The 23,819-nt window shown below is 27.5% G+C and overlaps 7 protein-coding genes across 7 annotated transcripts; 4 read left to right on the top strand and 3 right to left on the bottom strand.

The window, feature by feature from the left end:
• Positions 1-5,573: 5,573 nt before the first annotated feature.
• Phum_PHUM546070 (uncharacterized protein) lies at positions 5,574-6,709 on the bottom strand (the record flags this gene model as incomplete). Its single annotated transcript, XM_002431709.1, has 3 exons — positions 5,574-5,731; positions 5,936-6,144; positions 6,228-6,709. The coding sequence occupies 3 exons, from the start codon at positions 6,707-6,709 to the stop codon at positions 5,574-5,576; spliced, it is 849 nt and encodes a 282-aa protein (XP_002431754.1).
• A 710-nt stretch (positions 6,710-7,419) lies between these two features.
• Positions 7,420-10,486, top strand: Phum_PHUM546060 (Dihydroxyacetone phosphate acyltransferase, putative; the record flags this gene model as incomplete). The annotated part of the gene is made up of 10 exons (XM_002431708.1): positions 7,420-7,686; positions 7,771-7,947; positions 8,029-8,158; positions 8,285-8,488; positions 8,554-8,705; positions 8,785-9,157; positions 9,326-9,607; positions 9,694-9,773; positions 10,101-10,261; positions 10,369-10,486. 10 exons carry the CDS (start codon positions 7,420-7,422, stop codon positions 10,484-10,486), a joined length of 1,944 nt encoding a protein of 647 aa, XP_002431753.1.
• A 703-nt stretch (positions 10,487-11,189) lies between these two features.
• Phum_PHUM546050 (uncharacterized protein) lies at positions 11,190-13,173 on the top strand (the record flags this gene model as incomplete). Its single annotated transcript, XM_002431707.1, has 3 exons — positions 11,190-11,439; positions 11,529-12,521; positions 12,830-13,173. 3 exons carry the CDS (start codon positions 11,190-11,192, stop codon positions 13,171-13,173), a joined length of 1,587 nt encoding a protein of 528 aa, XP_002431752.1.
• A 1,742-nt stretch (positions 13,174-14,915) lies between these two features.
• On the top strand, positions 14,916-16,551 carry Phum_PHUM546040 (uncharacterized protein; the record flags this gene model as incomplete). Its single annotated transcript, XM_002431706.1, has 6 exons — positions 14,916-14,956; positions 15,272-15,373; positions 15,534-15,649; positions 15,764-16,096; positions 16,168-16,451; positions 16,537-16,551. 6 exons carry the CDS (start codon positions 14,916-14,918, stop codon positions 16,549-16,551), a joined length of 891 nt encoding a protein of 296 aa, XP_002431751.1.
• Positions 16,552-16,756: 205 nt separating this feature from the next.
• On the bottom strand, positions 16,757-17,928 carry Phum_PHUM546030 (DNA-directed RNA polymerase III subunit F, putative; the record flags this gene model as incomplete). The annotated part of the gene is made up of 4 exons (XM_002431705.1): positions 16,757-16,834; positions 16,908-17,069; positions 17,146-17,397; positions 17,473-17,928. 4 exons carry the CDS (start codon positions 17,926-17,928, stop codon positions 16,757-16,759), a joined length of 948 nt encoding a protein of 315 aa, XP_002431750.1.
• Positions 17,929-18,186: 258 nt separating this feature from the next.
• On the top strand, positions 18,187-18,806 carry Phum_PHUM546020 (uncharacterized protein; the record flags this gene model as incomplete). Its single annotated transcript, XM_002431704.1, has 3 exons — positions 18,187-18,195; positions 18,384-18,505; positions 18,575-18,806. The coding sequence occupies 3 exons, from the start codon at positions 18,187-18,189 to the stop codon at positions 18,804-18,806; spliced, it is 363 nt and encodes a 120-aa protein (XP_002431749.1).
• Positions 18,807-19,034: 228 nt separating this feature from the next.
• On the bottom strand, positions 19,035-20,814 carry Phum_PHUM546010 (26S protease regulatory subunit, putative; the record flags this gene model as incomplete). Its single annotated transcript, XM_002431703.1, has 6 exons — positions 19,035-19,169; positions 19,250-19,657; positions 19,748-20,062; positions 20,153-20,338; positions 20,438-20,713; positions 20,812-20,814. The coding sequence occupies 6 exons, from the start codon at positions 20,812-20,814 to the stop codon at positions 19,035-19,037; spliced, it is 1,323 nt and encodes a 440-aa protein (XP_002431748.1).
• Between the last annotated feature and the right edge of the window lie 3,005 nt (positions 20,815-23,819).

The following is a 23,819-nucleotide window of genomic DNA, read 5'->3' as shown; positions in this document are numbered from 1 at the left end:
TTTTGGGAATTGGGGGGGGAAAAAAAAAAAAAACGAAATTCCATTGCCACGGGGAAAATTTGTTGGGTTCCAAATTTTTTTTTTTTTTTTTTGGCCCGGGGGGAAGGGGGCCCCCCGGGGGGGGGGGGGGGGGGAAAGGGGGGGGTAAAAAGGACTTTTTCCCCCGGGTTAAATTTTATAAAGGGGAAAAGGGGGGAAATTTTTTTTTAAAAAAACGGGGTAGGGCTTTGGTTTTTTTTTTCCCCCTCCCGAAAAAAAAAAAAAACCGGGGTAATAATAATGGGGGGGGGGGGGGGGGGAAAAGGAAAATTCCATTTTAAAGGGGGGGGGGAAAGGAAATTTTCCCCTCCTCCCCGGTTGTTTTTTCCGGAAATTTTAATTTCCCGAAAAATTTAACAAAAAACGGAAAACGCCAATTTTTTTTTTTTCCCTTTGTAATTTTTTTTTAAAAAAAAAAAAAAAAAAAAAAAAAAAAAAAAAAAAACAATGATAAAGATGTTGAAAATTAATAATAATAATATTTTTTCATTGATTACGGGGGGGGGGGGAAAGGGGGGGGGAGAGGGAGAGAGAGGGAAATACTGTTTAAATATTTACACGCGATCCGGGGAAAAAAAATAAAAAAAATATTGATAATAATGATTATTAGAATAATAATAATAATAAAATTTCCCGACAAATTTTTTTTTTTTTTTTTTTTTTTTACCAACAGTAAACTGCGTGTACGAAAAATGACGACGTGGTTTTAGTTTTCTTTCTTTTTTAAATAACTTTAAAAACGTTTTGTTGTTTTCCTTACAAAAAAAAAAAAAAAAAAACTAATGATAATAAGTATGATGATGATGATAAAAAAGGTCATGTTCATGTCATTCGCGTTCCTTCTTTTAAAAAAAACTAAACTTTGAAAAGTGAGGAATTTTCCACGTTTCGGTTGAGGTCAAACAATTACGCACGCACACGCACGCACACACGCACGTCCAAGGTAAAGGTGAGCATGAATGCATTTCAACTCTCGGCTATTTCCAAAATAAATAAATAAATAAAATGGCAAAAAAAAAAAATTTTCCCGACAATGTCGGGACCGGACGTTCAAAAAAAAAAAAAAAAATCTTTCATTGAAATAAGGTTCGAATTAAGAGGGCGAGGGGGGAGGGGAAAAACGGATTTACGTGGCGGAAGAATACAAGGATGCTACGGGGAGGGGGAAGGGGGGTTTACCTTTTTTTTCCTTAATAGTCGAGTGACAATGACATGAAATTGCTTTATTCTTTTTTTTTTTTATTTTTTTTTTTATTTTTAAAATTTAACCAACTTGGTCGCTAATGGATTTCAAGAGTGCTTTAAAATAAAATATTATTTTCAACTCATCTCGAATACCGACGACTACCACGGGGCTGCTAAGCAAACATCCTTTCCTGTCTCTCTCTCTCTCTCTCTCTCTCTCTCTCTCTCTTTACCTCATTGCATATGTAAACAATTCCGATTCAGGTTCGTGTTTTTTTCTCTTATATTCTTTTTTTTTTACCAACCCCTCTTTTGACTTATTATTATTATTATTAATATTTTTACTTCATTTCCCTCAAACCCTTCGACCGGTTTACCCCTATTGCGCTTAAAAAAAAAATATGTATACATGTGCACACCTAAATATTCGGGTCGCCGATCGGAAAAAAAAACTCGGGTTCGAATTCGATTTCAGCTGGCCGTTCGAATAGTTCGACAGCAAAAAAAAAAAAAAAAACAAAACAAACGACGAAAGATTTTTTTTTCTTTTTTGTCGGGATCCCACCGACATTACAAGAGGAACATCAATCGTTTCAGCCATAATTCTCATTCGTACATTTAAATGGACGTAATTACGTCATCATTAACAACGCGATTGTTAATCTCGAAAAGGTCAAAACCCGTAATTATTATTATTATGATTATTACTTGACGGTTCAACGGTAGCCAGTAGCCAACACCAAAAAACTTTGCTTCCGAAGAAAAAAATTAAAAATTATGTTAACGATTTTATAAGGGACGGACGTCATTACGGTAATTATTCAAAGCAGACGAAAATAGACAGCAAAAAGACGAAAAAAACGAACGAACGTTCAACAACGAGAGGTTTCCACAGGCGACGACAAACATTGTAAAACAAAAAGAAAAATGGCTGTCGTTTCAACTCATCATCGAGTAATTCGAGAAGTGGAAGAAGCCAATGATATCTAATATTTCATCCATCTCTTGTGCAAACACATCGATCCCCAACAAAACGATAGAGCTAATGGAGAGTAGCTCTTCTTGGAAACTTTGTCTGACATCAAAAAAACAGTCAGGACCGTATTCAAGTTTAATTTAATTTAATTTCGAACCTCTCTCGACAAACCCAAGAGAAAATTAATTTTTAAAAAAACAATTTTTTTTGTGCGTACGAAAAAGACATTATAATAACACTAACCAATTACGACGAATATAATTATTATTATTATTTCAAACTCGAAAAAATACCTTCAGGAATCCGAGGAAAATGTTTCAAAATCTTTTTTAAATAAAAATTATTCGAATAAAAATGAAACTAGTCATTCCACGTCGAAAAAAAGCTCACTCCGGAAAATTTATTTTAAAAAAAGTTTAAAAAACAAACGTAAACTTAAAGCAAATAAAAAACAGCAAACCAAAAAGAGAGAGAGAGAGATAGAAAAGAAGGTACACCAAGAGGAAAATTTTTTTTAAATTTAAAAAAAAATAAAAAAAAAGACGTCAAACCAATTAAAATGTCATCGTGGAGTTCGTGTGTGTGTGTGTGTTAAGGGCTGACCGAAAAATGTAAACACTTTTCACGTTGGCAAACTTTGTAAGATTGAAATAAGAGAGGAAAAGGCAAAAAAAAAAAAAAATCCTAAACAAACCCGAAGAAAACAAAAACCATTTGAGAGTATATAAATAATTGATGTCAACCTGTGGTGACGAGGAAACGAGAGACCAACAAACGGGAGACCACCTATGAAGATGCGCGTGACTTTTTTTCATTTTCATTGTCTGATTGTAAAGAGTGAGAGAGAGAGAGAAAACACTAAAGACGGTGAAAAAGAAAAAGAAAAAGAAAGAAAAAAAAAAAAGGTAGTTAATGTTATGTTTAATAGCATTAAAAGGTTTTAATTCGATTGAAAAAAAACATTGTCGACCCCGATTGTATACCAACAAAAACATTTTTTTCGAAACTTGTAAACACAATAATAATAATAATAATAATTAAATTTTGTAAGGGGGGCGTAAGTGGAAAATTCACTTCCGAACCATAATTAAATCAAAGTTCAACTTGTCAGTTAGTTATTTTAGAAAAAAAAAAAAAAAATGGCGTCGAATTGAATTACGCGTATGCAGCAATCACATTCTTGTGTGCGTAAATTGTACAAATGTTTGCGTACAATTTTCCTACCGTTCGGGAAAAAAAAAAAAAAAACAGAAAAACCTTAAAAAGGCAAAATCGCGGAAAATGCAAAATAAAATTTTAAAAAAAGCGTGCAAACAAAAACGAAAAAAAAAAAAAAAAAAGTAAATATTTAATAATAGGAGGAAGAACAACCAATAGTAAAAAAAAAAAAATTTACACGTTTTTAAACGTAAATTATTTTATACGGTTCATTACGTTGTTTTTTTTTTTCTGTCAAGGCCCCCTCAATGTTTTTGTTGTTGTTTTTTTTTTTTTTTCGCACGCGTTCACGGTTTTAAATTTTTTTTTTTTTTTTTTTTTTAAATACGTTTAAAAGTGGAACGATCGTCACGATTTTTTCATTATTATTATTATTATTTTATTAATTTTCATTTACGTTTTGGGATATATCAGGGGGGTACGAATACAATAACGAGACGACAATTTACTCAACCCACATATGTTGATCAAGGCAAGGAAGTGAAAGTTTAAAGGAAACGTTTAAACCGGTACCGAAATTAGCAGAAGAAAAAAGTTGCAGTCGTACCTTCTCTCTCTCTCTCTCAATCAAACCAAAAAAGAAAAACCTGTCGCAACGTGCGATTGTCGAACGTCGACGTCGAAAAAAAACCTAATCGAAACCTATTGACCGTGATAATAATAATCGTCGTCGAAGGTTTTACTTTACTCCATTTTTCTTTTGACCGTGAAATTATTATTATTATTATTATTATTACGCAACGATCCGCGCGCGGGGATTTCGACATTAATAAATTTTTTTTAATTATTATTATTATTTAAAAAAAAAAAAAAACAAAAACGAAGACGAGAAACGTTTTCGAAAACGCGCGTGAAAGTTTTATTAATTCGGGTTCGTGAGAAAAGTGATTTAATTTATTAAATCATTAATAAATTTTTTTAAAAAATGATAGGTTTCAAAACGTAGTAAAAAAAAAAAAAAAAAAAAAAATCTATTCATTTCGCGATCCAATTATTATTATTATTATTCGAATTCACGTTTTACCGGTTTTTTTTTCAGTAAAAAAAAAAAAACTAACGCGTGTAAATTAAAATCCAATAACGAAAAGAAATTTTTTTTTTTTTTCAAACGACGGGGGGGTGGGGGGGGAAAGGGATGCCCCCTAAACTTTCTCCCCCCCCCGAGATTTTGCTTTTCAAATTTTTTAATGTCAAATCGTAAAAAAAAAAAAAAACGAAAAAATAATAATAATAAAACAAAACAAGAAAATAAATATCGAAAGCGGTAGGGAAAGCGATGGATGGACCTACCATCGTCCATTTTCTCTCTCTCTCTCACCTTTCTTTATTTTTAAAAAAAAAAAAAAAAAAAAAAAAAAAAACGTGATTGAAAAAGAGGTCCGATTTCGACGAATGACGTGAGCGGAAAAAATTAATAATCAATAATAATAATGATAATAATAATAAATAAAAATTGAATCTCTGACTAACGTTTTTTTTTTAAAACGTTAACTTTTCTCAACCAACCTCTCGCATTATCGATAAATGATTTCCTCACTCAAATCGAATTAATAAAATTAATAAAATTTTTCTCAAAGGGATTAAAAAAAAAAAAATTAAAATTGACCGTTAATCCCTTTTCCTAAGATAACATTGCAAATTTATGTAACAGAATTTTCGCACACGAAGCATAAATAAAAACGCACTTCCTCACTCTCTCTTTAATTGAATAAAAAAAAAAAAAAAAAAAAAAAATTGTTTTAAACAAATGCATTTGCGTATGAAGAGTGTTTACGTGTTTACAGGGGGGCAATTTTTTTTTTGTCTTGACCGAAAAATTGTCACGGTAAATGAAATTACGTTTCCACACGCATAAGAGATCAAAGTTCAAAAATTATTTTTTTGTAAAAAAAAAAATTACAAAAGCGAAACATTAAAACAAAATAAAAAAAAAAAAAAAAAAACATATTTTTAATTACACAAGGTCATTTTTTTTTTTTTAATTTGAGTCTTGGACTCTCGTAACGATTCGTAAATATTATAATTTGATAAAATTAAAATTAAAATTTGTTTTTGTTTTGGCTTTTGTAATTTTTAATAAAATAAGCATGAGCATTCAATCTCTCAAATATGGTAATCGATGTCAATTTTTTTTTTTTTTTTTTTTCCATTAATATCAAAATCGATTAGCATATTTTATGAAGTAAGAAAAAAATCTTTGGCAATGGCTCACCTCATTAAATTCTCGAGTTGTTTTTTCAAGCATTTGAGTCACCCTTGATATTAAGGCTTCTTCTCCAAGTTTTACAGCGTTACGTATTTCGAAAATGGCATCTGAAGAAAAAAATTTCAAATTTCAAGTTCGATAATGGGGGGGAAACACACAAACAAAATGAAATGATAGGTTAACAAGTATCACATTGTAAATATTTTCTAAATAAGTACTCTCAAATTTTATGGTCTCCTGTCAAACTAGTAATTTTGAAAATAAGTTAATAAATGTAGACTATAAATTAAGACTGTAGAAAATTTTATTACCTGATAAGGCACCTGGTTTGAAACTCTCACAGTCTGTTTTCCATATTTTTGAATTTATTTTTAAAGTTTCTAATTCCAATTTTGTTTCTTGCAATTCCCTTCTCAAATGACTATTACTTTCTTTGAGCTCGTTAACTTGTTTTATAACTGAAAAAAATTCTTGAGAGCCTGCTTCTGTAGTAGCAGCAGATTTACTGCTACATTCAGACCTAAAATAAATATATACATTTATATATTCACATGTAATAAAAAAGAAATTACGATTTTAATAATTGAAATTGTTCATGTTTACCTGGTGCTTGAACAATCATCGGATGACATTTGTCCAATGCCAGGATCGCTAAATCGTCTCTTACAAAAAATTTCATTATCACTAGATTTTGGACCATAGAGATCACAATTAACAGGAGGTAAACTTGTGTAATCTTGTTGATCTCCATTGCTTAATCTAGGAGTATGAAAAATTGCAGGTACTTCATTTATAGAATTAGTTTTACTTCTTCTATTTTTGGTACTCGATTTGTGATGTTTCGACTTATTGGAATGATTTTCAATTTCTAAAGGCACTCCACAATTTCTTTGAGGCTGAATGAGTGCAGAATAAATAGGCAATGAAACTGGCTCAAATGAAAAACTCAGCGGAACAGAATAGTGACAAATTGATGAATCAGGTGTCGAATAAGATCTTTGCCCAACTGGATGAAGTCTTGCTTGAGCAGGCCAATTAGAATAAGAATTTTGACTTGATTCATATTTTTTCTTGTCACAACGCATCGACTTTTTTAACTTATTTTTATCGTTATACATAATATCTCTATCGATAGAAGAATAATCCAAATTATCACACTGAAATCTTCTATTCTTATATTCTTTTCTATAAAAATAATATTTAATATATTTAATGGGAAAACCTGATGATAAAACGAACCCCGAGAAATTTCAAAAAAAAAAAAAAAAAGAAAAAAATTTACTCACCGGTAAAATTGTTTATTCATTTTATTTTAATTTTACTTTTTTTTGCTGAGGTCACTTCTAAAAGGCATTTAAAATGTTGAATGTGGGAGTGTACAATTTCTTTTCACTTAAATAACAACCACAACTAATAACTATTCATCGTCATTGGTGTATTTTTAATTATTAATGAAAGCACTTAAATAAGGCAATGATAATTACTTTTTCGGCTATTTTCCATTAAAATATACTATTGAATAATATAACAAATATTTATAAATTTTTTTCACTAACAATCGTTTCTTAAAAAAAAAAAAAAAAAAAAAAAAATTGGGCTAACTTTCAATATAACAAGCAATCATCGGTCGGGTTACTAAGAAGGCGGGTAATTTTGTCGCAAACTTAAAAAAATTATTCTTCTTGTCAAATAATGTCAGGGCTGTTTAATTTAAAATTATATAAGCCGTAACTTTTAAATTAAATATTACTTAAAATGTTTCAGAAGTCTCTTTATCTTTTATTAAATTAAGTTTATGATTGAATCTGAAATGTTTTTGAATACTACCGGCTTTAAATCTTTAAATTCCATTGATGAATTTAAAAATGGAAGGAAAGACGAGGACAATTTTTTTTTTGATTTTTTTGATATTTTGTCCGAAAGAAGAGGTACCAGTGATATTTTGTGGGCTTCCAGAGAATGGAATCCTTCTGTCGCTTATTCACAATCAGAAAAATTGATGGGAGATTCTATTAAAACGATGGTTCTTAATAGTCCACACTTAAAACACAAAATTTTTGAGGTAAGAAAAAAAACTCGCAGTTTTACATTAACTTTTTTATATCTAGGTCAATATTTTACTTTTACCTTATTTTTCATTTTTTAGATGAATAATAAATTTTCAATTCCGATTAATGTTTTATACCAAAATGCTCACGAAATTTTAGAAGAAATTGGTTTCTACCGCAAACTGCCTGTTATTAGATGGTTTGGAGTTTTTTTTGCTAAAATTTTTAAAAAATTATATACTTCAATCTATGTAAATGAGGCCAAATTTCTTAGGGTAATTTTTAAATTTAAAAAAATTTTGTTTTTCCTAAATAAAAAATTTCTATAAATTTGTTTTTTTTTTTGATTTTTTAAGATTATATCAAACATGGGAAGCAATCCAGTTTTATTTCTACCAACTCACAGAAGTTATTGTGATTTTATATTAATGGCTTATATTTGTTTTCATTATGAATTTGATATTCCTAAAATAGCAGCTGGAATAGGTAACAAATTATACTTTTCATTTTCTTGTGACTCTAATCAATTTTATGAAGATCAAATAATTTTTTATTAATATGGAATATTGTCAATCATTAGATGTAAAATACAATAAATGTTTATTTTTTTAGATTTTTTATCAATGTCTGTTATTGGTAATTTACTAAGAGATTCATGTGCTTTTTTCATGAGAAGATCTTTCAATAATGATGAGTTGTATGCGACAATATTTAATATATATGTTCAAAGCCTTGTTATTAAAAATGATTCGGCTATTGAATTTTTTATCGAAGGAACAAGAAGTAGAACATCAAAGTCACTGCCTCCGAAATATGGTATGTAAAAAAATATATAGTAATATAGTTACCATTTAAAAACAATTGATTTCTTTTTTTTCCAGGACTTCTTTCCATGGCACTTAAACCCTTCTTTTTCGGTTTGGTACCTGATATTTCAATAGTACCAGTTAATTTAAGTTATGATAAAGTTTTGGAAGAAATTCTTTTCGCTTATGAACTCCTCGGAATTCCAAAACCTAAAGAATCAACAAAGGTTACAAAATATTAAAATATATATATTCATAATGTGAAAATTATAAACAATCTTTATCTATAACTATTATTTCTTTAAGGGGTTTTTCAAAGCTTTGAGTATTTTAAATGAAAATTATGGAAATATTTATGTGAATTTTGGTGAACCTATTTCTCTTAAAGAATATTTTTCGACAAAAATTGATAGATCGAAACATTGTATGGGACCTGTTTATCTTCAACAATTATCCAAGGAAGAAAATGATCTTATTATAAATTTAGCTTATTCTATAATTAATGAGCAAAGGGATTTGACTGTAGTTAATTGTTTCAATTTGATAGCTTCAATTTTAAATTATTATTATAAAACTTCTTCCAATCCTCTCACTGTTAACGAACTAACAACAGAAGTACAATGGTTGTTTTCTCAATTAAAAATATTAATAACGGATCGTTCAAAATTAGCTTTAAAAGGTATATTAAATATTTTGAATGATTTTTATTTAATTAATATTTGTGGGATTTATTTTCTTATTGATTTCTATTCTTTTGGAATATTTTGTATTTTAATAATGGCGTAAATGACTTTCGCCCTTTTTTTACATGCATGACATAAATTTTTTTTTAAATAATTTTTTACAGATGTTACAAAAGACTTCATAATGTACCATTTATCATTACATAAACCGTTGATATTCGTATCTCCCGATGAGAAAATTTATTTGGGAAAAATTGTCACATCGAATACAAAAATTGTTTGTGATTCTTTGGAAAAAAATTTTTTATCCTACAACACCCTAGACGTTGCCGTACCTGTTTTAATATTACAAAATTACGTTAATCCCATTTCCCATTATTTCATACCCATTTGTTTTATTTCTCAAATCGTAGATGTACATTCATCAGATTCAATTTTATCAAAATGTGAGTCATTATAAAACCGAGTTATTATTATTATTATTTTCACTTGTAGTACTTTTATTTATTACTAATTATTATTTCGATTTCAGCCATTCTTTTCAGGGAATACGAATTTTTATGTTCGATATTTTCATACGAATTTGTCATTCATAATAAATTAATAAAAAAGGTACCGTTGATGACGTTCTGTCAGACATTTTTTTTTTTTTATGGGATTTAAAAATTATTATTTTTTTTTTTTATTTATTTAAGGAATTTGAAAAAGGAATCGGGGATTGTAAATCGATTGGCATAATCTCTACCGAAAGAAACGACGACGATTATGTAAAAATGGGAGAAAATAAAAAATTATATTTTTTCTGTCTAAATTTTCTAAATTCTTTTATTCCCGCTTACGTCACCGTTGCGGAAATTTTATTAGAGGTACCCGATTATTAATTTATTTTTTTATTTTAATAATGTAACACAATTTAATTTAATTTTTTTTTTCTTTTAGTCACCCGGTAAAAGTTTTTCAAAACAAGAATTATTAGAAACAAGTCAAAAAAAAATTGAAAAAGAATTGGATCGCTTACACCCGTGTAATTTATCATTAGACGTGTTAAAAAATTCATTGGAAGCTTTTGCCTACGTTGGAGCCGTGTATAAACTCAGAGGGTATCATAAACGAAAAAAAATTTAAATTTAATAATAAAAATGTCGCGAATCGATTTCCCCCCCTCTCCCCCTAGACTATAAATTTATTTTTATTTATTTTTTTTTAGGAATTCCATAAAGTTTAAAATTAACGAAAAAGTCATGAAAGAAATTCATTCGAAACTAAGTAAGCATTTTTGTTTTTTTTTTTTTTTCAATTATTATTATTATTATTATTATTTTTAATAATTAATTAAATTAAATTAAAATTTTTAAAATTTAATTTTTTTAGGATTGTACAACAGTAGAAAATGTTCTTGTAGTGATGAATCATTGAAATTTTTTACATTTATGCAATCATCTTTGTAATAAAAAAAAAATTAAATTAATCGTACGCGTATATATATATATAGCATATAAAAGACAAATTTTCATAATAATAATAATAATAATAATAATACAGTATTTTAGTAGATAATTTATTAAATTACAACTGCCTGAATTGTATTTTTTATTTTAAATACGAAGCTTAACATATTTTAATATAAAAACTTTTATATTTCGTAAGTTGAATGAATTTTTTTTCTTTTTTTTAAACTAATTTATTTAATTTAAATTGAAATTTAAAGGGAAAAAAAACATAAACAAATGGCTGCCATATTGTAAACAACAAACCAATTTAAAATTGATTTTTTTTTTCGAAAGGACGACAGAAAAAATTTAATTTAACTGATTAATAAGGAAACGAACTAACATGAAAGTTAATTTTTAATTTTTTTTTTTTTTAGATTAACAGGTACGGAAAGGATTTTAGGATTTTTTTTTTTTTTCAAAACACAAAAGTGTAATTTATAAAGGAAACTTACGAGGAAAAAAGGGAAAAAAGAAAACAAATAATAATAATAAATAAAAAAAAATTATAAGTAGTCGTGAAAATAAACAAAATGTCATGACAAATTATATAGCAGACGAAATTGTAGACAAATATGGATGTAATCATTCGCGGTACGAACCTACGAAAAAATATTTTTACATTAAAGAATTCGTAAAAGGTCCTTTTGGTACAAGTCTTATATCCGAACCTTATTTTTTACTCAATCAGTTTTGGCTGAATCGATTAAATGAAAATGAAAATGAAATGCACAACGAAGATTTAAATATAATTAGAAATTTGAGAAAGCGTTATCGCTTGTATTTAGGTTTGTCATCATCCTGTTTTCATTTTTTTTTTTAATTATGAGAGATATTTATTAAAATGTCATTTTTTTTTTTTTTTGTAAAATTCCAGGTCAGGGTATTCCAGATCCGAGTACGATAGTTCCCTACGTAGGAAAATTCGATCCGAACAATCAAGAATGTCCACCGTGGTTTTCAAATAATAATAATTATTTATTTTGCGACGATGTTAAAAATCGTAAAAAATGTTTTTGTTGCGAAAAAAATTATTTGTTCGAATGTCCCGACACGTGCAACGATGACGTCAACAACTCAAAATGTTTAAATTGTCCATGTGATATTTGTCATACTAAAAATCAAGATCTTGCGTCCTGCGATTCCCTTCAACCACCCTCATGTTCTTTAAAAAACAATCATGTAAAGTGTTTGGCGGCGAGAGGGGGCCACAAACAATTGTGTAAAAAGAAAGGTTTTCGGGGACTCGACAAATCGAATCGGTTTTTCCGGGACAACAATTTTCCACGTTGTTGCCCACAATTGAACGACCACCAATCGTTTAAAAGTTGCACTTGTAATAATTTAGACAAATCGGTTTTAGTTGCCACCGTTCAGAACGTTAAAAACTGCGGAACGAGTTACGATAATTTTCCACCCTTGAAAGAAAAAAAATGTATACACTCGTTTAAAAATTGTACGGAACCGGAAACGGTTTTAAAAGATGTTAAATCCGTTCTCGTCAACGAACTCAAAGAAACGTGTTCGAAAAAAATACAAACGGAAATGCCGCCGATTTGTAATTTCGTCGATAAATCAATACAAACGACAAACGGAACGGAAACGAAAAAAATGCCGAAAAAATGCGAATGCACGGAAAATTGTCATTTGTGCAAGGGAGAAGAAAAAACTAATAGTCATAATAATAATAATAATAATACAATTTGTCCGAAAAAAAATCCTACGAATGTTGAAAAATGCAAATGTTGTCAGTTAAATTCATGTTTGGAAAGTCATGCCTTGTGTTGTAAAGAAAGTAAAATAAATAATTGTCAAGAGGATAAAACGAAAACAAAATGTCCGATTGCCGAATTGACTCAATTGAAAAAAAGTTAGTAGAAAATTGTGTGAAAATGACACATTTTTTTTTTTTTTTTTTTTTTTTTGGGAGAGGGGGAGGGGAGAATTCGAAAATAAATCCGTAGGGGGATGATTAAAAAAAACAAAATAAATACTCACGACATTATTTCATGCCTTTTGTGTTTCAGCATTGGAAAAAGAAGTATTGAAATCAAATCAAAAATTATATTGTTGTACTTTTTTGCCATCAATGAGTGCGTGGCAATTAAAAACGTAAAAATTAATTTTTTCGGATCCCTTTTTTGTTTTTTTTTTTTAACCGACGATAATTATTTTTAGCAATATATGATAAGTATTTAAATGGCGAAGATTTAGAAAGGAAAAATGGATTTTTGTTACACGGCACGGATTCTTTACAATATGAAGATTTTGGTCGATTTAAATCTATGGAATATTTTGATAAACGTGAAACGAAAATGAATTATAGAAATATTTCGACGATGACACGTATTGACGAGGACGATATCGAAGAAAAATCAGTTAAAGTTAAATATTTAAATGAATTGCTGAGTAAAGAATCACTTGCCTATGGATTACGTAGTAAGTGTAGGAAAGGTGAAAAAGAACCTAAACGTAAAAAGAGAAAAAGTATTTCGAAGCGAAGTAGTAAAACGTCAGATTAATTGCAAAAATCTTTACGATACGATTACGGGTGCCTTGAAAACGGAAATTAATTCGCCGGAAATGTGTAAAAAATACATGAAATCCTCATTCGTCACTAAAAAGCGATAAGACTTAAAAATACCAAAAAAGGAAGTAAAAAAGAATACTTATTACAACTGTGCCAAATGATTAGAAATTGCTTGATAAAAAATAAATAAAAATTTTAATACATACGCTAGTTTAATTTTTTTTTAATATTTTCACATCAATTTTAACTAAAAACGTTTATCGAGTAACTGTTATTTTACTTTAAATTTATTTTTCCCTTCAAAGATTGTTTCATAAAGAAAATTTTAAAGTGGCGACAAATTTCCCTCCACTTTTTTTCCCCTCCTCATCAGGGATATAATTTTGTGGCTTCACTTTTTAAGGTGGAGATTTTATAAGTGTAGGTGTTTTTTTTTTTTTTTTGTTTTTTTTTCAGGGTGTCAGGCACAGAGAACTTTATTCTAGAACTATTAAAATTTTTTTCTATATTTAATAATTTTCACCGATTGAGATAATTACAAACTAAAGAACTTATTGTTTTTTTTGATAAAACTCATTAAGTTAATATAAAATTTGACTGAACAATTTCGCAATATTGCATTATTTAAAAAGTGTTTTTTTTTTTTTTTTTATAAAATGACCACTTATATTTTTAAGTTATAAATAAGTGAAAGTTATTACAATCGCATGTATATTTACAGTGACTTATATTAATTTTGACTTGATTAATTCGAAAAAACTTCAAAGGTAAATGAAAACTAACAATCAAATGCTTAAACCTAATTGCGCAAGAATAAAATTGCATCGAGTAATATAATGATAATAATAATAATTTTTATCGCTTTTTAGATGTCTGATATGTTGATTAGCAGAGATTTGTTTACTACAAGAGTAAACTCCACTATGATGTCTATTAATGAACGGTGAGATGAAATGGTTTAAATAAATGCCAATGGGTTTTCACATCAATATGGGCGATACTTTGTATTTGCCAAAATTAATTATTTCCAAAAATGAAAAATTAAGCCACCAAATTAAATACACATGTATAATAAAGGCCTCTAAAATATCGAATATTAAGGTCGATTAATATCTTTTTATATTTTTTATATATATTTTAAATTAATTATTTATCATAATGTAGAAGAAGAAAACAAGAGAGTAAATTCAGTTTTGGAACTTGACTCCATTTTCAAGATGACATAACACAATGCATATTTTATGTAATTTCAATTACTACTAATACTATTTTTGTATTTTATTAAATGCTTTGCTCTTAATCTCTCTTTTTTAACAATTTTAGTTTTTTAAAATTTCATCTTTATTATAATCATTTTAGTTTACAACAATAATGTGCACATCATTGTTTTAACTGTTTTTGTTGTGATGGTTCTTTTAAAAATTTTAATATCTTGATCTTAATTTTTTTTTTTTTAGTTTTATTTTTATTATTAATATCAACTTGAAATAATAATAATAGTAGCTTTTTTTAACATGGCTTTTTTCTGTTTCTGTTTTAAACTTTCACTAATAAAAATACATTTCCGATTTTTGCTTATTAACGTAACTGATTTGAAATCGTAAACTCAATGTGATTAATGATTTGAAATCGAATTCTCTCAAACTAATTGTTTTTAGCTTAAAAATCTTTGTTTGCTTTTATATAAATTACTGCTTTTTATAATAACCTAATACTTATTTATTATCGAAAAATATGCATACATGTACATCTTGTGGGGTCAAGCCAAAATCTATGTGAAATACTTTTTCATCATGGAAGTAGACACAAGGAAGTTTGCTACATGATTTTCTTACCGAGTAGAATAATAGGGATGTCATCAAATTCACAACGGGAGTGTGTAAGGATCATGGAGAGAAAACGACATTAGTCGAGAAGTTGACAAAAAAAAAAAAATTTGCTTATTTAGAAGCTTAAAAAAAAAAAAAAAAAAAAAAAATTTTTTTTAAATAAGAGATTCTCTTTTTGTAAAAGAGTCGCATAATAATTTGGTTGGCTTACCTTGACTTTCTTTACTGACTAATTCTCAAAAATGAATTCTTGAAAATTAGATTTACATACTTGCAAAAAAAGGCAAGGCCAGCTCAAGCTTCTGTTTTGACTATTCGAGCAAAGAATACTGCCCAACAACAAGCATCTGCTAAAAATAGGAGGTTAGCTTTGCAGATGGAAAAAAGATTATCGGCAATGGCAGCCTTAAAACTTAAAAAGGTATTTTTTTCTATTTTTTTCTTTTTTTTTTTCAGATTATTTTCTCTTATTATTATTATTATTATTATTATTATTAACTGATATTTTTTATTTTCAGAAAAGCATAAGGCAAAGATTAGGAATTCCTAATCCCTCAATAACCCCAAATATACACGATCGTTTATCCCTCCCAGGAAGATTAAAAGCACGCCGTGCTAGAATGAGAGGTGCTCCAAGAGGTAGAAGCCTTCGTAAGTTTTATTTAATTTCAAAAAAAAATAATAATAATAATGATATTTATGAAGTGTAATCGAATTCAGTTTTTTTTTTTGTGTGTGTATTGACAATGACAGAGAGAACACAAAGCATGCAATCGTTAAAACTTGGAAAATTAGAAAGAGCTGCTAGCATGCAATCCCTAAACAATGCAAATCAAAGACGAGGACGTTCCCGATCACGTTCCAGAAATCGAGCCAGAACTCCTTCTAGAAACGTAAGGGGAAATTCCGTGAACCGACAAGTTCAAAGGTCGCCTTCGGTAAACAGACAAGGATTAAAAAGAAATTTCGGACGACAAAAACGATTCAATTCGAATTCGTTTGGGCAGCAAATGGGAAACGTCGGTGCAAGAAGAGGCAAACGTAACGCCGCCTTAGGAGGTAGAAATCAAAGACTGGATAATTACGGTAAGTAATACTTTGTACCTGATCATTTTTTTTTTTTGGTCTTGCATTTCTGATAGAATCTTTTTTTCCAGGCAATAAATTCGGAAGGAATCAAAGAGGAAACAGAACACAAAGAGGTAGAGGAAATTTTGGAAGAGTCAATTCGCAAAATATGAGAAATTCACAATCCATAGGAAGGAGAGGACGTGGAAGAGGTCGTTCTGGCGGTAGAGGAGGTCGTACGGGAAGAGGAGGTCAAACCAAAGTAATCCTTCCCACGAAAGAAGAATTGGACAAACAATTAGAACAATACATGGCAAATACGAAAAAATCACATTTGGATCAAGAAATAGATACATTCATGAAAGAAAGCGGCGTAAATGATTTTTAATTTTTGTAAATAAATGAAAAAATATTTCAGTAAATTCTTGCCCATTAAAAAAATCTTACTGATAGAATAGCTTGTATTGATATAAAAAAAAAAAGAAAACTTTATAATAAATTGCCTGCAGCTAAAAAGTATTTTTAATTTTTTTTATATTAAATGTTCCTGAAAACCTTAAACGAACCTTAAAATCTCAACCTAATTATTAATATTCGATTCAAAATAAAGATTGTAGAATGATGATAAAGTACAGTCTGCATTTTTAAAAAAAAAATAAATAAATATAAAAACTTATCTTAAGAATCCAGCCAGTTTCTCAAGTATTCACATTTTTTCGGTGTCACAGATCCGACATCACCACAAAATTGATAAACCTATAAATGAATAAGAATTAGAAAAATGTTTTTATATTTTGATTGACAGAAAAAAACAGGTATAAGAACTTACAGGACAAACTCCGCAAGGTGTTTGCACAATTCCAGGAGCAGGTAATAATGGTTCAACTGCTCTATAAATCTTTGTTAAATCAACGTCTACAGCTTTTTCTACTTTTCCATCATACACGATTGTATCTAAAATGGTTTCGATATCTTCTACGGAAAGCATAACCTATAAAAGACAACTTATGTACAATTTCTGGAAAGATATTATATAAAAAGAGAAAAGTAAAATAAATTTTTTCTACCCTTGATATTCCTAATTCTGAAATAAACTTCCATACTTCTTTCGATGAAGCATAAGACATGTTTTTCCATTGTCGAGGACTACCATTAAAGTCTTTTAATTTTTCTTGTTTTTGTTGTAAAAACCTGTAACATTGTTGGCTTAAAACTCCAACAAATTCAGCTTCAAAATCTTGATCACTGTACCATGCTCCACCTGTAAGTGATTTATCAGGTTCTAAATTATACAGCATATAAACTTTTTTTTTACTAGCCTGGAAAAAAAAAGACAGAATTAATTTAAAAAATATATAAGTTGATATAAAAATTAGCTTTTTTTTTCTACTTACTGAAACTGATTTGACAGCCTTTATTAATTTTTTATTTTCTAATGCTTTTAATATTTTATTTAATTGTGTGGGTAATAAATTTGATTGATATCGTATGTCCCTTATCCAAATTCCTTTATTTCCTGCCGCTTCAACGATGGAATATACAACTTTTTCTTCATTATCAGCACCTTTAACGCTATCTCCCTTTGCAACATCTTTAAATTTGTATATAAGTTTTCCTCCTTGATTAAATAAATCTATATGTCCGGTTGACAAGAGTTTATTAAGTATAGCTACCCTGTCTTCGGGTATTAGCGATGGAGCCTCGGATTGAATTTCATGGTCACTTGCCCCTTTAGGATATTTTTTAATTATATTTAAAACTTCACTCACGGCATCTTCTGACACTTCACTCTGTTCTTTAACTTTAATGTCCTTTTCCTCTTTTATACTTTCATTACTCACCGACGCCATAGCTACAATTATATTTGTATCCAGTTTAGGTTATGTTCGCATTAAATGTTGGTTGATGATTTCATCAATTTTTAGTTTTATTAAAATATGAAAAATACGAGATAGCAGAGAATTTTTTTAGCACAATTTAAATGTAATCAAATATTTAAATTATTATAACACATCAAAATATTAAAAAAAAAAAAAATGCAGGAAAGTGATTCAGAAACTGATGATCTCAACATAGAATCCAATTTTTTTTTAAAGCTACAGAATAAAATGAAAAATGTATGTATTTCAGATTTGTAAAAGAATTTGTATTTAATATTTAACATAATTAATACCCTAAAATGAAATTAATGATTTCATTAATATTCTGATTAATATAAGGTATTCATTCATCAAAAAACCTTATAATGTCATATTTTTCCTTTTCTGAATAAATTTTAATACTTAAGGTTCTTTGTTTCCTTCAGTTAGGTTTTCAAGATGGAGTAGCCAAAGGAAGAGACCTATCATTGCAACAGGGTTTTGATGTAGGTTATTCGGCTGGATTTAACATGGGTAAAAGATTGGGAACAGTACTAGGAAAGTTAAGGTATAATAATTTGTGTCAATTATTATTAATCAATAAAATATACTTTAATAAAAAAAATTTCTTTTTTAGGTGTGAGAATTCATTAAAAACGACAAGTTCCCAGACACAAATTGAAGTTGGAAAAATTTCTAAAAAAGTTTGTTTAATATGTTCCCATGAAAATAGTGAAACACCAGTTAATGATACAGTTTATCCTGAATCATTTGAAAAATTAGTTCAAGAACAAGAAGCATTTAGAAAAAAACTCGATAATAGTACAGATCCTAATTTGTTAACAATAATAGACATATTTTCAAAATAAATTTTTTTTTTTTTTTTTTTTAATTCTGGAAAGATAATTTGTAAAAAAAAAGTTTAAAAAAATTATTTAACCAAAAATTAGATTTTTTTTATACTGTTAAGAATTGAAAAAAAAATTAATAAAAAAAAAAAACAATTTAAATGAAAAATAAAAAAACACTAATAAAAAAATTAAAGGTTAATTATAGTTCAATACTTATTTTTAAGCAATTTATTTTTATTGAATTCTTTACAAGTATAATCCTTCTGGTGTACCTTCTTTCTTTCTATATAAAACACTTTCTTTAGATTTTTTAAAATCTTCATTTGTTACTTTCATTCTTCTTTCCCTTAAGGCAAGAAGCCCTGCTTCCGTGCAAATGGCCTGAAAATTTTACAAATAATAATTAATTTTAGTACTGAATTCAAATAATTAAAACAATTAATAATATTATTCTAAATTACTTTTATATCAGCCCCAGATAGATCATCTTTGGCCATTATCAATTCTTGTAAATTAACATCTTCTGCTAATGTCATTCTCGATGTATGAATGTTAAATATTCTCTTTTTCGTTTTTTCATCTGGAAGAGGAAATTCTATTTTTCTATCGATTCTTCCAGGACGAATTAAAGCTGGATCCAATGTTTCTATTCTATTTGTTGCCATAATAACTTTAACATCTCCTCTAGAATCAAAACCATCAAGTTGATTTAAAAGTTCCAGCATAGTCCTTTGTATTTCTCTTTCACCCCCTGAGTTAGAATCATAACGTTTAGTTCCTACTGCATCTATTTCATCGATAAAAACAATCGAAGGTGCATGTTCTTCAGCTACTCTGAAAAGCTCCCTTACAAGTTTTGGACCATCTCCCTATTAATTCAATATAGGAAATTACAATTAGTTCTAATTAGAAATTTTCTAACCAAAAAGTAAATCAATTTTTATTAATGAGAAACAAACCAAATATTTTTGAATGAGTTCTGAGCCGACTACTCTTAAGAAAGTGGCAGATGTTTGGTTAGCTACAGCTTTAGCCAATAAAGTTTTTCCTGTTCCTGGGGGACCATATAAAATTACACCTTTCGGAGGCTTAATCCCCATTTCTTCGTAATATTCTGGATGAGTCAAAGGAAGTTCTACTGACTCTTTTATTTCTTGAATTTGAGTGTCTAATCCTCCTATATCAGCATATGTTTCTTGAGGAGCTTTTTCTAATTTCATAACAGTAACTAGAGGATCAGTATCATCTGATAAAACTCCGACTACTGCATGAACCTAAAAATTATGTGAAAACGTAAAAAACGATTCTTGAGTAATCGATCATTATTGAAAGAATAAAAATTTCAATATTTAAATGATAGTTACTTTATGATTTAAAAGTACAGAACAACCAGGTTCAAGTTGATCTTTATCAACTATAGAAAAAATGCTAACATAGTGCTCACTGCCAACTGCAGTTGACACAATAGCATGATTATCATCAATTATTTCTTCCAATGTTCCCACAGACATTGGTGTTCCCCTCAATTCATCAACTTTAGATCTTTCTTCCTAAAATGTAAATATTACACATAAATATTTTCTTAAAAATATTCTTATTTATTGTAGTAAAAATTAGGAAGTAATAATTAAAATTAAAGGAATGCTAACTTCATTTTTTTCTTCTTGAGGCTTAAGGCGTTCTTGATTCCTAATGAATTCCTCTTCCATCAATAAGTAATCCTTAATTCTTTCAGATTTAAGTAATTTTAATCTACAACGGGTATGAGGAGTTACGGGAGGAAGTTTTAATGCTGCATCAGGTCCTTTCGTTTTTCTTTTTTTTTTCCCCACTCTAGTTGGAATAGGGGGCTCATATTTTTTTTTCTTTTCTTTATCATCCTTTTTGTCACCCCCAGAACCCGTTCCTCCTGATTGGTTTTGCCCCTAGAATATTTACAATGTAAATAAAAATAAATAATGCCCATAATAATTTAGTTATTTCAAGCCGGCGGGTGAAAATTATGCATTTTATAATGACTTACCATTTTAAACAAAAACTGATGATCAAATCCTAATAGTCATCAAACTTCTAACAAAATTAATGCCACGACAAAATTCACCAGTACCAACTTTATTTTTTTTTTTTTTTTAAGTTTTAAGAACACTCACAGAAATTAAATTAATTTAAAATAAATTAATAAATTTTTCCTTCTGCATAACAGAAATGATAAAATATTTAAAAAAATTTTTTTATTTACTTTATTTCCAGAAAAAACCCCAAAGCAAGTTAAATAATTAAATTTTAAAAATACTTATAAGTATAGGAGGCAATAGTGTCTTTAACATGAATTTTTCCCTCCAATTTTTTTTGTAAAATTTCAATTCATTTTAAATTATTTTAAATAATATTATTTAAATATTAAACACGCAAATTAAACACATTTGAAAATTTACACTGATTAATATATAGTTAAAACATAAAATAAAAGCATTCTCATTAAAAATATAATTATTATATTTAAATTTTAAAAATTTTAAAATCTTTTCCTAATTTGATGTAACTCAGTATTAATTCAAATTATAACTCAAAAAAATGATAATTGTTACTTTTTTTATCAGTAATACTTAATAACTTTTTATTTTATCAAAATTTAATTTAAATTATTTTTTAACTTCAAAATAAAATGTTAATAAAAAGCAATAAAAAATTTATTCAGGTCTAATTCATAAATTTTGATATAATCCTAATTATTTTCCCATAATTTTAATTTTAAAACCATTTTATTATTTATTTCAGTTTAAATTTATGTGAAAAATTATATTCTTTAAATTAACTCTGTTTTTGGGAATGGTTTTTTTAATAAAGTTTATATTGCGCAGTATCGAATAATTTTTTTAAAAATAGAACGCCATTTTGAAAATTCATAATTTTTACCTTGAGACAAATAATGTCATTAAAATTATATATAAAACAAAAAAAAAATTTATTTCCTAAAGATAATTCTTTATTCTCGACCATGATATTAATTTAATACTTTTAATTTTAATTTTTTCATTCGAGTGAATAAATCTCAGAAATTCCATTACGATTTTAAGATCTGTATTATAATTTAAATTAAAAATAATTTTTTAATGATTAATATTCTGTGAGATTCATAATAAAATAATACAATATAAGATAAAAAATGATGATGTGATTAAAATTTACATTAAATAATAACAACAAAATGTAGAGAAAAAAAAAAAAAATTTCCCTGATTTATTTGTAGAAACGTTGAGAGACGGAAAAATCGATCCTTTTTACCTTATGGAACTTAGTGTGCATGACATTACAACAGTGACGTCATAATAATGTGTCAAAAAGACACCAGTTTCGTCGAGTTTTACGGTCAAGCATGGTGCTTTTTTCACCATGCCACGCATTTTCTACCATTTTATTAACGGTTTTTATATATTTTCATTTGCCAACAAATGCGGAGGTATTTACTAATTCGTTTTTTGTTAAACTGAGAGGAGAACATGAAAATGAAATCGCTCATAAAATTGCCAACAGGAACGGTTTTGTTAACCTAGGAAAAGTAAGTAAACCATTGCATATTGAACACTTTTATTATGTAAAACATAAGATACAAAATTATATTATTATAGTATAAAATGGTTTTTTAAATCATATAATTATATATTTTACAAACTGTCAATAACATATATTCATGTACATACAATGCAACACATTAAATTTAATGTGTTGAAATGTTAAACCAAATGAATGTTGAAATGTTAATCAATACAATAATTAGCTTTACAAAATTCACATACAGTTAAACAATGTTTCTATAATTATTATTAAAAAATAACTTTTGATTATGATATTTAATGGTTTAACAATTCAAATGAAGTCATACCTTTACAACAATGTAAAATATTACAATTATTAACATTAATTATTAACATGGCCTCCCTGATATGGTATTAAACATTAACATGATAAATTATTAAGCATGATCAAATTAATATAATATAATAATTAAACATAATCAATACAATAGTAAGCTTTACAATATTCACATGCAGTTAAACAATATTTTTATGATTTTTATTAAAAAAAATAACTTTAAACTATAATATTAAATAGTTTGACAATCCAAATGAAGTCATTTTTGTACAACAAAGTAAAGGACAATAATGATTATTAACATTAATTATTAACATTGCCTTCTTGGTATGATATTAAAGAATAATATAATATAATAATTAAACATAATCAATACAATAGTAAGCTTTACAAAATTCACATACAGTTAAACAATGTTTTAATAATTATTATTAAGAAAATAATTTTTGATTATGATAATTAATAGTTTGACAATTCAAATGAAGTCATTTCTTTACAACAATTATTAACATGACCTCCTTGATATGATATTAAACAAGAATATAATATAATAATTAAACATAATCAATATAATAATAAGCTTTACAAAGTTCACATACAGTTAAACAATATTTTTATGATTTTTATTAAAAAAATAACTTTAAGCTATAATATTAAATAGTTTGACAATCCAAATGAAGTCATTTCTTTACAACAAAGTAAAAGATAATAGTTATTAACATTAATTATTAATATTGCTTCCTTAGTATGATATTAAACAATACAATGAATTGTTTTTAATACAGTCACTCCTACTCATACAGATGATACAATTAGATTTTCTAGAATATTCTAAATTATTATTTGCATTACTTTTTTTTATTTTCATTACATTCATCTGTTATAATAACAAATTTAATGCTTGGTGGTGAATAAAACTAATCAACAATATGTTTTCATATATTTGCAATAAGAAAAAGTATAAATTGCCATATTTTATTTTAGCAAATATTGATTTTAAAAAAAAAAAAAAGTTGGTTCATCACATATTTGAGTGACGTGATTCCATTAAGATATTTTTTTCATCCTTTGTCACGAATCAAAGGTGTCTAACACGTCACGTGATTATGTTCAATATTTTAATCTTATTTATATAATGTAATATATATATATATATAT

Source organism: Pediculus humanus, genomic scaffold, assembly GCF_000006295.1.
Source record: "Pediculus humanus corporis 1103172108293 genomic scaffold, whole genome shotgun sequence".
Classification (NCBI taxonomy): Eukaryota; Metazoa; Arthropoda; class Insecta; order Psocodea; family Pediculidae; genus Pediculus; species Pediculus humanus.
The sequence above is the reverse complement of the archived record's forward strand: the minus strand, read 5'-3'. Positions and strand labels throughout refer to the sequence as shown.